This window comes from Pituophis catenifer, unplaced genomic scaffold (genome assembly GCF_029215685.1).
Source record: "Pituophis catenifer annectens isolate HBS135680 unplaced genomic scaffold, rPitCat1.0.hap2 SCAF_18, whole genome shotgun sequence".
In the NCBI taxonomy this organism is placed as follows: domain Eukaryota; kingdom Metazoa; phylum Chordata; class Lepidosauria; order Squamata; family Colubridae; genus Pituophis; species Pituophis catenifer.
Genome location: NW_027256898.1, coordinates 9,289,724 through 9,302,871, shown reverse-complemented (window position 1 = coordinate 9,302,871; position 13,148 = coordinate 9,289,724). Strand labels below are relative to the sequence as shown.

The window sequence follows — 13,148 nt, the reverse complement described above, 5'->3', positions numbered from 1 at the left end:
TCTCTTTCTTTGAAGTGCCCCTGTGTTATACTTACCGTATTTTTCGGTGTATAAGACGCACCGGAGTATAAGACGCACCTTAATTTTGGGGGAGGAAAACAAGGAAAAAAGTATTTTACCTCTGCATTTACCAGCATTTAAGGTGGCGCCGCCCTCCTCTTCCTCCTGCAAGCGAGAGGTGCAGGGGCTACTCGCTTTCCCCCAAAGAGACCCCTAGCATGCTCTGGGGGGAGGGACAGAGCACAGCCTGAGGAACAACCCTCCCTCTTCGGGACAGTGGGGGGAGGGGAATCTGCCCAGCAGCGGGTGCCACGATTTGCGTCTGGTCACCCCTCTGGCCGCGCTGACTTCCCTCCCCAGCAATGTGAGGAGCCGCCGCTGCCTAACCCTCTCTGCGCCCAGGAGCCAAGCCGAGCTGAATGGGAGCCCCTAAAGGGAAACGTTCACGGGTCTGCCGTCCGAACCCGCAATCCCCTTCCCGATTCCAAACATGGAGTGTGTGCAGAGACAAAAAAAAGTGTACCATGTTTCAAGAGGCGGATCTGGCCAGGAGGAAAGAGAAGTTGAGTCTGCTGAGAAGGAGGACGGGGGCGCGCGGCTCTGCAATGTGCAGAAAAACACTTTTAGGCGTCAGCGCTACAATCTCCTCCCCAAATCCAAAGCACTTCCCAGTTCTTTGCTGCACATTGCAGGGGAACTGGCCGCCACCTGAAGAGCGACTTGAGGTTTGCGTTTTGGAATCCAGGCAGCGATGGCTGGAAAGGAGGAACGTTTCCCCTTAGGGGCTCCCATTCAGCTCGGCTTGGCTCCTGGGCGCAGAGAGGGTGAGGCAGCGGCGACGGCGGCTCCTCACATTGCTGGGGAGTGAAGTCAGCGCGGCCAGAGGGATGACCAGCCACAAATCGTGGCACCCGCCTTGTTCCCCAAAGCTGCCTGGCAGATTCCCCCCTCCCCACTGTCCCGAAGAGGGAGGGTTGTTCCTCAGGTTGTGCCCCAACCCAGATCCCTGCCGCCTGGAACTGGCTGAAGGGTGGGGGCCGGCGGGTGGGCAGGGCTACATTCGGTGTATAAGACGCACCCAGATTTTCACCCCCTTTTTGGGGGTAAAAAGGTGCGTCTTATACACCGAAAAATACAGTACCTATATTTCTGCTTCTGAAGCCCAGCTGATCGAGGCTGCAGAGTGGATTGCCACTCCTCAGCTGTTTTCCTTCCTCAGCAATGCGGAAGTTCAATTTTTTTGCAAAGTGTGCACACGCATACAGCAAACCGGGTGTTAAATCGATAGGATCCCACCACTGCTTAGAGCGCCCCTTTGGAAGAAAAGCAGAGGGGAAACCTGAGCCAATTTTACAGACAGGACGTAAATCTTGTATTACCTGTAAGAGTCAGGGGTTTTGTCGGGTGAGATGACAGCTAAATGGCTGAAGAGTCTGTGACAGTTTTCGCCTCACGGAGTTTGGCAGTTATCAGCTGGATGGAAAACTAAATTCATGGAGGTTGCAGTAGAGGCCAAGGGCGGGCAGGGGGAGGTAGCCTCCCCGAGGAGGAAGAGATGGGCTGCTGGGCTTCCTTCTCACCCAAGAAGGGACACGTGGAAAGATCCTGCCCGGCCTTAGAGTTCTTGGGATGGGGTGGGGGAGGCCTGGCCTCACCTTGTGACCCTGTGCTCCTGCAGGGACCTCCGAAGAGGAAGAGTTTGCGGCTGCGCTGTACCATTTCAACCATTCCTTGGTGACCTCTGACCTCCAGTCTCCGACCTTGCAGGTGAGTCTTGGCTCTCTGGCCAGGGAGGATCTGCCGGTTAAACTGCAAATTATTTAGGAATAATAATTAGGAAATCTCCATCGCGTTCTCATTTCGAGAGCGACAAGCTTCTCTGTTGCTGTGTTCAAAGGCAGATGCGTTTGGACATTTCCCTTTATTTAAACTGTGCCAGCAATCCAGTGATAAGTCTGTGTAGTTAAAACAAGGGGTCCCTGATCCTCTCTGAGCTTGGTAGTTTTCCGACAGATATTTCATGACCCAGACTAGGTAATATCATCAGGTGCTAGAAGGAAGTGGGATTTGCTGGGAGGAGGAGAAGGAGAAGGGAGTGGAGGTTGAGGAGGAGGACTGAGGTCCTTGGTGCTCGCTGAGCTTCGTGCTTTTCTGGCAGACGTTTCATGACCCAAACTAGGTACCATCATCAGTGCTAGAAAGGACAATATGTAACTCCCCACTCTTTTTTTAAACACCTGATAATGTTACCTAGTTGAGGCATAAAACATCTGCAAGGAAACAACCAAGCTCAGAGGGCACCAGGGACCCCTCGTTTCAACCCATTTCAATATTCTCCTTTATTGTAGTTAGCGGTGCTCACCTCACAATCGGGGAGGCTGTGAGTTCGATCCTAGGTAGAGGCAGATATTTCTCTCTCTGGGAGCAATGAGAATATCTGCTGAACAAAACTCCTCATTGGCGACAGGAAGGGCATCCGGCCATTAAAACACTGCTAGCTCCAGGCAGTTGCCCAGACTCCACCCCGCAAGGGATTACGGGGTCGTTAAAAGAAGATTATGATGATTGTAGTTAAACAAGGTTCAAATAGTTATAGGAGGCCGCACTTTTTTTTTTAAGTATATCATTTGGATGGGGAGGAACAGGCTCCGACTCAACCCCTCCAAGATTGAGTGGCTGTGGCTGCCGGCGTCCCGATATAGTCAGCTGGTGCCATCGCTGGCTATTGGGGGCGAGACATTGGCCACCACGGAGGGGGTGCGTAACTTGGGTGTCCTCCTGGATGCACGGCTGTCTTTAGAAGAGCATATGACGGCCGTGGCCAGGGGGGCTTTCTATCAGGTTTGCCTGATACGCCAGTTGCGCCCCTTTCTGGATCGGGACTCCCTATGCACGGTCACTCATGCCCTCGTTACTTCCCGCCTGGACTACTGCAACGCTCTCTACATGGGGCTCCCCTTGAGGAGCACTTGGAGGCTCCAACTTGTCCAGAATGCGGCTGCGCGGGTGCTTATGGGGGCGACATGGCGCTCCCACGTGACACCTCTCCTGCGCGAGCTGCATTGGCTTCCAGTGGTCTTCCGGGTGCGCTTCAAGGTATTGGTTCTCATCTTCAAAGCGCTCCATGGCTTAGGGCCCGGTTATTTACGAGACCACCTTCTGCCACCGATAACCTCCCACCAGCCAATACGCTCCCACAGAGAGGGCCTCCTCAGGGTGCCGTCGGTCAGGCAATGTTGGCTGGCGACCCCCCGGGGAAGAGCCTTCTCTGTGGGGGCACCCGCCCTCTGGAATGAGCTACCCCACGGATACGACTGATCCCGGACCTCCGGACCTTCCGCCGGGCCCTGAAGACTTTTTTTATTTCAGCTGGGTTAAAAATCTTTTAATTGGGGAATTTTATGAGTAAGGGGTTTTAAATTGGGGAAGCCATGGATTTAATTTCGTTTTAAAGTATTTTAATATTTGTATTGCGTGTTTTTAATTTTGGCTGTTCACCGCCCCGAGTCCTTCGGGAGAGGGGGCGGTATAAAAATTTTAAAAATAAATAAATAAATAAATTTGTGACTGACAGATCTACTCCCCTCCAGTCTTTCAACATATGCAATGGTTGTCTTTTGCCAGAATATTCTCCTGCAACAGTTGGGGGTGTCTCCTTTCTCTGAAGGGCCGTGGCCTCTCTACATCCACCCCCAGAGCTTGTCCGTGCTCTCCCGTTTTCTCCTCATCTGGCAGCATAAAGCCAGCACCCAGATGGACCCGGATGTCCCAGAGTGTCTGAATGTGTGGGAGAGGTAGGAGAAAGTCTGAGGATGCGCTGCATTCACACCAAATTCAGAATGTTTTCAGTCCAGTTGCAATGGATAATTGTTTCACAGTTACTGTATTTTTGGGACTATTAAGATGCACCCCCCCCCCAAATGTGGATCTTATAGAGCAAATGTTGTCAAAGGCCCACCGGCCCCCACTCTTCGGCCTCTGCTTCCCAGCAATTTGCTTCCTTGCAGCAAACAGCAAACAGCCTGGTCAGCTTCAGCACAGCCTGATTTAGCACAAGCAGCTGACTGGCGGTTGGATCAGCCTCCTGGAATACCACCGATAAGCTGTTCCAGGCTACGGGGATCTCCACCGCCCTCCGCCGCCGTCACCGCCTCCATGCCCCCCATTTTTGGCCTCTGGGTGTCCCATTTTCCGCATGTCCCATTTGGCGGCAATAGGTGGAATAGAGCAGGCTGAAAATGGGGCACACGGAGGCCAAAAACGGGGTGCGCAGAGGCCAAAAATGGGGTGTGTGGAGGTGGTGATAGGGGGCGGCAATCCCCGCAGCCGGGAACAGCTGATCGGTGGTATTCCGGGAGGCCGATCCAACCACCAATCGGCTGCTCGTGCTAAATCAGACACTGCTGAAGTTGACCAGGCTGTTTGCTGGGAGGCAGAGGCAGAATTTTTTTTTCTTGTTTTCCTCCCAAAAGTTAAGTGTGTCTTATAGTCCGGAGTGTCTTATAGTCTGAAAAATACGGTATATTTAAAATGGTATCCTGATTGCACAGATAACTCTAAGGTGTAAGGGCTGTCTTTTACTGAATTTTTCCTTCCTTCCTTCCTTCCTTCCTTCCTTCCTTCCTTCCTTCCTTCCTTCCTTCCTTCCTTCTTCCCATTCCTTCCTTCCTTCCTTCTTCTCATTCCTCCCTCCCTTCTCCTTCCTTCCTTCCTTCTTGAATGTCTGTTTCCTCCCTTCTTCTCATTCCTCCCTCCCCCCTTCTCATTTCTTCCTTCCCTCCCTCCCTCCCTCCTTCCTTCTTCCCATTCCTTCCTCCCTCCCTCTCTCCTTCCCCCTTCCTTCTTCTCATTCCTCCCTCCCTTCTCCTTCCTTCCTTCCTTCTTGAATGTCTGTTTCCTCCCTCCTTCCTTCTTCTCATTCCTCCCTCCCCCTTTCTCATTTCTTCCTTTCCTCCCTCCCTCCCTCCCTCCCTCCCTTCCTTCCTGAATCTTTCTGTCCCTTCTCTCCCTCCCTCCTCCCTCCCAGGTTTGTGGGCACTTTGAAGCAAAATGCCCTGCAGGGGGTTCTTCCCGGCGACGCAGAGGACCTCAACGTGGAGCACCTCCAGCTCCTGCTGCTCATCTTCCACAGCTTCTCCGAAAAAGGCCGGCGGTCCATCCTGACCCTCTGCGTCCAGACCATCCTGGACGTTACAGCCAACCTGGACTCTCAGCTCCGATGCGTCCCTCTCCTGCTCGCCCGCCTTCTCTTGGTCTTCGACTACCTGCTTCACCAATACTCAAAGGCTCCCGTGTATTTATTTGAGCAGGTGTGTGGCGAATCCATGGGGGACAGGAGACGAGGGGAGAAAGCCCAACTCACACACCGGCTTGTCAATCCGGGTTTTCTTTGGGGGTCAGTCCATCCTTTGAGCGCTCTTTTAGGTACCTAGAGATGGCTTGAGCAAGGAAATAATCACCGCAGGCACCGAAGTTCAGACTGAAAAACTGGTTCATTGGCTTGTTCCTGCTTTGTTTTTGTGCTTGGCTGGGCCCTCCCTGTTTTCAGACCCAAATCACGGAGGAAAAATATCCCAAAATGAATCAATAAGTTACAACTTCATTGCTTTCCTCTCCCTCCCTCTCCCTCTCCCCCTCTCTCTTTCTTTCTTTTTTTTTTTTTTGTTTTTGAACATTCAGATAAATCACAGTCAAGTCAGTGTAGAAAAGCTAATTTTCTTCTTTTGGAATGACCCAGGTGCCCCGTATTTATTTTATTTTATTTTATTTTTTATATGCCGCCCTTCTCCGGAGACTCAGGGCGGCTTACAATGCGCTAAGCAATAGCCGCCATCCTTTTGTATATTTATACAAAGTCAGCTTATTGCCCCCACAATCTGGGTCCTCATTTCACCTACCTTAGAAAGGATGGAAGGCTGAGTCAACCTTGAGCCTGGTGAGATTCGAACTGACAGTAATTGCAGGCAGCTGATGTTAATAACAGTGCTTTTAGTCTGCTGAGCCACCAGGCCATTTATTTTCTGTCGCCTCTTTGTGTTCTCTAGGTCCAGTACAACCTCTTAACTCCCCCCATCGTTTGGGCCGGCGTGAGCCAGGAGGGCAGCCGACCGACCTGTTCCCCACTTTATCACGGCTTCAAGGAAGTGGAAGAAAACTGGGCCAAGCACTGTCCCTCTGGTACGGAAGGGCTCCCGAGGAAGAACCTTAGAATTAGGCCCCTGAAACACCTTTGCAGGTCTCTCTCCAGAGACAGGGCCTAAAGCAGCGGTCACCAGTTGGTGGTCCGTGGACCACAAGTGGTCTGCGAGAAAATTTGGGTGGTCTGCAGAAAAATTGTTTGCATTTTTTATATTGCACTAAATCAGGGGTCCTCAAACTACGTTCCCTGGGACAGATACGTGCAATGAACGTTTGTGTTGCTGCAGAGAGTCTCCTCCTTCTGGGTCTTTTTGTGTGGGTCGGAGTCTGCTTCAGCCTCCTGGTGTGGGGCTTTGGGCGAAGGCTGGAGGGAAGTGCCGCTGGTGGCAAAGAGCCGGAGGGCCTTGTTCCAGTGGGACTGCATCATGGCCTGGAACTGGCTGACCATCTCAGCCCAGTGAGCCTCCAGACATCGGCACCTGGCCTTGCACTCCCACAGGTCTTCCCTCTGCTTGGAAAGCCTATGCTTGTAGTCCTCAGTGAGGTGCTTCTGCTGAGCTTCCTTCTCGGTCAGATCCAATTTGAACTGAGCCAGCTGTTTTGCCAACTCTTTCTCGTGGTGGCTGCTTAGCTCCAACAGCTGCTTCCTGTTGGGGCCCTAAGGAGCCTGGGTGGGGAGGGAAGGAGTGGCTGGGAGGGGAGGGGCAAGCAGAGGCCGGCAAGGTGTCCCTTGTCGTGAGTGACATCAAGTTGGCCTTGATCACCTAGCCAAGCCCACCCAGCCGATCATTAAGCAGATCATATTAGTGGTCCATAGGATTTAAAATTACAAATTTAGTGGTCCCTGAGGTCCGAAAGGTTGGTGATCCCTGGCCTAAAGGGCAGATAGACAGCTGGGTCCCTGAGAATCCTCTCCCTTCCTTGAGAACCCAGGTGTAGAATTTAGCTCCCACCTGGCCCTTTGGAGAGGGGGAAGTTCCTAGCCCAAGGTGTCCAGGAAGGAGCAGGCTGGGCGTGATTAGTGGCCCCGTGTGTGTGTGTGCGTGTATTCCTCTCAGAAATTTAAAACCTTGTACACGGCTTCTTTTCACCAGACGCTGCCCCTCAGCCGCGCTTCTACTGCATTCTCTCCCCGGAAGCATCTGAAGATGACTTGAACCGCCTTGATAGCACGGTAATGGCACTCTTCCTTTAAAACTCTTGCTTTCCTCCCTTCTGATCACACCGATGCCCCATTCATTCTCCGGGAAAGGTTTGAGGTAGGGTTGGTCCCTGGAAAGGCTGCAAGGAGGTTGGCTGCTTCACCCCGAGGATCTTCTTCGGGGTGGGGGAGGCTAGGGGGTCCACCACAAAGCTGGTCGAGCCCTCTAGAGCAGGGCTCCCCAGCCCCCCATCCGTGGACCAACACTGGGCTATGGCATGCCAGAAACTGGTCCATGCAAACAGCCCATCCATGGGCTGCAGGCAGTATGTGAAACCATGCCCCTGGTCCGCAGAAAAACCTCTCTCCTGTTCTGACCTAGGCTTCCCCAAAAACCACGAAGCAGATTCCTGGTCCCGACAAAACCCCTTTTATTAAACAAACAGTAAATTCCTCTCATTCACCTTCAGCAAAGGCCTGGCCAACGGTCTTTCAAAGGTAGATTTATGACCACAGACCTTATCCAGCTTGGAAAGCTGCCATGTAAATATTTTCCAAACGCAAGGAAAGACTTGGCACAGAGTTTCTGAGATTCACGGACAGATCTTCACACTCCTGAACCGACCGACCAAATTGTTTCCTGCAAAAGGCCACTCCCCTTTCGCTCCTCTTTTATTCCCTCTGGGAGGGGCCCTTCATTGTCCACTTGTGGCCTTACTCCTGAGTCGACCCTTGTTCTTTAGCTGTTCCTTTCGTCTGGCAACTCTGCGCATGCGCACACTGGGAACAGGCTCCAGCTGTTCTTCTGCCTCACTGATATCCGACTCCAAAGGCAGCTGATAACTTGCATACGACCCTGGCCCCCTCTCTGCCTCTGATGCAGAGCCCTCATCTGAGCCTTCCCCAGACTCCAGGACTGGCCCAGGTTCCTCCCCAACCTCCTCACTCTCCGAATCTGCTGCCAACTCTGCTGGCAGCCACAACATATCCACGGAACCAGTCCCTGGTGCCCCAAAGGCTGGGTTTCCTGTGGGAAGATCAGATTAGGCAGGTGTGCAGTCCCGTGTGCCAAAGTTCGACTGGGTGCCACATGCAAGGCTGGCAAATTGTCCTGGACTGCTGCTCACTGTCCCTTGGCGAATTCATGCCTCCGCCTTCTCCTTTTTTCAGGAAAAAAACAACGGGACTTTCTCCTGATTGGAGAACCATTTTGTCTGAAAAGGGATAATTTTTTTCCTGCTTGAGCAAGGGGGGGTTGGACTAGAAGACCTCCCAGGTCCCTTCCAACTCTGTTATTCTGCTCTTTTCTGAATTCTGCGGAGGTTTTGCCCTTGAAGGGTTGAAGTGGGTGGGGAAGCAAAGGCAGCGAGAACCCCCAATTCTGCTTTGGGGCGCTTCTGGGAGGCCCATACAGGTAGTCCTCAACGTAAAACCATTCATTTAGTGACCATTCGAAGTCAGGAAAAAAAGTGACTTATGACACTTCCAACCATTGCGGGGTCATATCAGAATTCGGGGGCCCTTGATAACTGGCATGTATTTATAATCGTCACAGCCTTCCAGCGTCCCCTGATTACCATTTGTAACTTTTCCAGCCAGCGTTCAACGAGCAAAGTCAATAGGGGGAAGCTGGATTTGCTTAACGACCACACGATTCACTTAACAGCCGCAGTGATTCTCTTAACAACCGGGGCCAAACCCCCCTACCCCCTCACTTTAACAGCCGCCTTGCTTAGCAGTGTGGATTTTGGGTTCAATTAGGTTTGTAAGCCAAGGTTATTCAGCGCTTGCCACGTGGCCAGGGTTTAATCCACTATATCTCTGTTCCAGAGAGAGTGGTGCAGTGGCCTAGAGGTGGAGCTCTCACCTCACAATCAGGAGGGCTGTGAGTTCGATCGTAGGTAGAGGCAGATATTTTTTCTCTCTGGGCACAGTGAGCATATACCTGCTGGACAAAACTCAGCACTGGCAACAAGAAGGGCATCCGGCCAGTAAACACTCCCTGCTAGCTCTATTCAGTTGTCCAGACTCCACCCTGCAAGGGATTATGGGATTGTTTGATGATGATGATGATGATGATGATGATGATGATGATGATGTTGATGATCTCTGCTTCCAGAGGCCCCCACCTCCCCACCCCCACCCCCACCCCAAGTTAGAGCTGTAGCTCTGTATTTCTCTGGCAAGCTGCCTTTCCAGTGAGGAGAGAGAGGGATGGTCTGGTTCGCCATCATGTGCCAGGAGCGGGGGGTGGGGGTTGGTTGTGCATGTGCCCACACCCATAATACTATGCACTCTGCCCCTGCACATTCGCGCGCGACCCCTACCCCTGCTCCCCCCGCTTCTGGCACGGAAGGCCCATTTTTTGCTCTCCCAAGCCTCCAGAGCCTTTCTAGGAATCTGGGGAGGGCGAAAATGGCTTCCTCCCCCCCCCCCCCCCGGAGGCCAGAATGGCCCATTTGCCAACTTCCGGTGGGATCGGAAGGCCCATTTTTTGCTCTCCCCAGGCTGCAGAGCCTTTCTAGGTCCCACCGGAAGTTGGCAAACGGGCCATTTCTGGCCTCCGGGGTCGGGGGGGAGGCTGTTTTCGCCCTCCCCAGACTCCCAGAAAGGCTCTGGAGGCTGGGGAGAGAGAAAAACGCAAGATCTCCGACCTCCGTGTGTTTTGCTGTGCCCTTAAGACCCTGCTGTTCCGCCAGGCAGGGCTATCTATGTAAATGATTTTAAATTGGGTGTTTTACATTTTGGGTTTTAAATTCAGGCCGAAATTGTTTTAATACTTTTAACTATTTTAAAACTGTTGTTTGTACTGTACTTTGTGTTTTTAATTGGCTGTACACCGCCCCGAGTCCTTCGGGAGAAGGGCAGTATATAAATTACATTACATTACATTACATTACATTACATTACATTACATTACATTACATTATGAATAAATAACAGGCCTCCCCCCACACACCCCGAGGTCCTCCGGAGGCAGGAAACAGCCTGTTTCCCTACTTCTGGTGGGCCCAGAAGGCCCAAAAATCAGCTGCACATGCTGGAGCTGAACTCGCGTGCCCATTGATATGACTACGCGTGCCACCTATGGCGTGGCATAGGCTCGCCATCACGGGTCTGGTTTATTCAGAGTTGAGTGGAACCCTGGGTCAGCAAAGGGAAAGGAACAATTCCTGAGGAGGTGCCACTCCCCTTTTCAGGTGTGCGAAGTCTTGTTCTCCAAGGCCATGAAATACGACGAGCTCTACTGCGCCCTGGCTTCGCTGCTGGCTGCCGGCTCCCAGTTTGACACCCTCCGGCGGAAGGAGAACAAAAGCGTCACCGCCTTGGTGAGGAACAACTCCGTGGGGGGAGCCCTTGTGGGTCAGGGGCGAAACGCCTCTGGCCTCAGGTCCCACTGTCGGAAGGACCGGCTGCCCAGGCGGCTTGGCTCCATCTCTCTCTCTCTCGAGCAGGAGGCCTGCGCGCTTCAGTATTACTTCCTGATTCTTTGGCGGGTCTTGGGCCTCCTTCCCCCGTCCAAGAGCTACATGAATCAGCTGGCCATGAACAGCCCGGAGATGCGGGAATGCGACATCCTCCACACCCTGCGCTGGTCTTCCCGCCTCCACATCTCCTCCTATGTCAACTGGATCAAGGTAAAAGCGCCCCACTGGGCCGGGCAACGGGGGGGGGGGCTCAAAAATACAGGTTTTCAAGGGCTAATATGATGATGTATTTAGAAGAGGTGAAGATATGGATATTTAACTGAAATTGAAAGTGAATAAGGTATCAATAGAAATTAAGAACAAGAAGATGATTAAGAGATTAAAATAATGTTTTTGTCTGAAAAAGGTGCTGTGAAAAACAAACTTGAAGAAATACATTTGTCAGGTTTCGATGTCCTGTCAAATAAATTGCACTCCCAAACAATTAATCTTTGCTGAAATATTCCATTTATTTGAGTACGACAGATCTGGCCCCGACTCATCGTAGCCGATACTAACCCTCTGACCCCCAAACCCTTCCCTTTCCGTTCCCCAATTCTCATCTTCTCATTGGCCATCTTCCAAGTCAGTCTCCCCAGCTTCTGACCTCACCCCACAAGAATGTTCCCCCCTCCTATCCCATCTCCTAGGGGATATTATCTACAGAGAAAATAAGTAGATGAAAAGTCAAGCCTCGTCTTTTTATGGCAGCATCAGAATGCTGACAACATTGTTTTTGGTAAAATGGTAAAACGATGAATAGGGAAATAAGAAATGATAAATTGGTCCCCCTTAGAACATAACCGACATTAAGAGACAAAGGTGAAATATCAAGCTGTAAGAAAAGGAAAAAAAAATAGAAATTAAGGATGGAAATGACTATGTTTAAATTAAAGGGTTTCAATAGAAAAAAGGAAATAAGGGAAAACAAACTGATAATAATTTGCAAATATGATTCTGAGAAATATATGTGATAAATGGAGAAATAAGGTAATGAAATAAGATTAAGATTGGAGGTCAGGGCGGATGACAATATTGATTATATATTAAATATTAAGCAGAGATGAAAAATAAAAAAGGGAAAAAAAGAATATGGCAGAAATTGAAATAAATAAATTATATTTGGGGAAAAAATTAAGAAGAGGATGGGAATTTAAAATATACTTATGATATAAGCTTTATAAATTTTGACTCGGTCAATACTCTATTCAGAAAAAATATATTGTTTGTATGTTTGTTTTTTTAAAAAAATAAAAATTAAAAAAGAAAGAAAGAAAATACAGATGGTTTTTGACTTACAGCAATTCGTTTAGTGCCCGAAGTTCCGACGGCCCTGAAAAAAAGGGACTGAGCACCAATTTTCACCCTTACGACCTGACTTACGTCACCTGACTTACATTCAGATGTGCTTGTCCACTGACTCACATTTACGATGGGTCACAGTGGGTTCCCGGGCACTGCGTGGATCCTCTTTTGCGACCGTCTTGATGAGCCAAGCCAGATTCACATAACGCAACTGTGCGGCTAATTTAGCAACCCGCAGCGACTCGCTGAACAAACGTGGCGAGTAAAGTCATAAAAGGGGACAGGCAGGACTCGCTTAACAAATGTCTCACTTGGCAACATACAAATTCTGGGCTCAATTGTGGTCGTAAATCAGAGAATTACACGTATGCCCAGAGGTTGTAAAAGGCTGTTGGTAAATCAAGAGACGGGCTGGGCTGAGATTATTTTTTTCCAGGTGGGACTTTTACCAGAATGTGGTTCCTCACACTCCGCCGTTCTCTTCCCTTCGACCCATCTCGTCTTTTCATTTCATTTGATTTTTAATCTGCTTTTTCTCGGACTTCCCCCTTAGGACCACCTCATCAAACAAGGGATGAAAACTGAGCACGCCTCTTCCCTGGTCGAGCTGACTTCGGCCAAATGCAGCTCCGTCAAGTACGACGTGGAGATCGCGGAGGAATATTTCGCCAGACAGGTGCGTTCAGGCCCAGGGAGTTGTCGGATAAAAGACGTTTCTGCCTTCTTATTTCTTTTATTTACCATATGTGGCCTCCGTGGAGGCCGTGTGGTCGCCGATAGACAACATTCTGCCTTCTGATCTGGGTAGAAAAAGCAGGATTTCATCTCAATAGAGCTGCGGTGACGCAGTGGTTAGAATGCAGCATTGCAGGCAAACTCTGCCCACTGCCAGCAGTTTGATCCTGACCGGCTCAAGCTTGACTCAGGCTTTTGTCCTTCCGAGGTCGGTAAAATGAGGACCCAGATTGTTGGGGACAATTCAGCCAAGTTTTAAATGCTATTGCTATCTTCCTTCTTTCCTTCCTTCCTTCCTTCCTTCCTTCCTTCCTTCCTTCCTTCCTTCCTTCCTTCCGTGGTTAGAATGCAGCATTGCAGGC

General features: G+C 50.7%; 1 protein-coding gene across 1 annotated transcript in view; it reads left to right on the top strand.

Moving 5' to 3' along the window:
- Window positions 1-13,148, top strand: part of UBR4 (ubiquitin protein ligase E3 component n-recognin 4) — a 132,395-nt gene that overhangs the window by 15,297 nt on the left and 103,950 nt on the right. Inside the window, 8 exon segments of the mRNA XM_070956160.1 lie at window positions 1,679-1,767; window positions 3,625-3,794; window positions 5,027-5,309; window positions 6,045-6,177; window positions 7,233-7,312; window positions 10,480-10,608; window positions 10,735-10,917; window positions 12,605-12,727. Of these exon segments, the coding sequence (XP_070812261.1) occupies window positions 1,679-1,767; window positions 3,625-3,794; window positions 5,027-5,309; window positions 6,045-6,177; window positions 7,233-7,312; window positions 10,480-10,608; window positions 10,735-10,917; window positions 12,605-12,727 (1,190 nt within the window).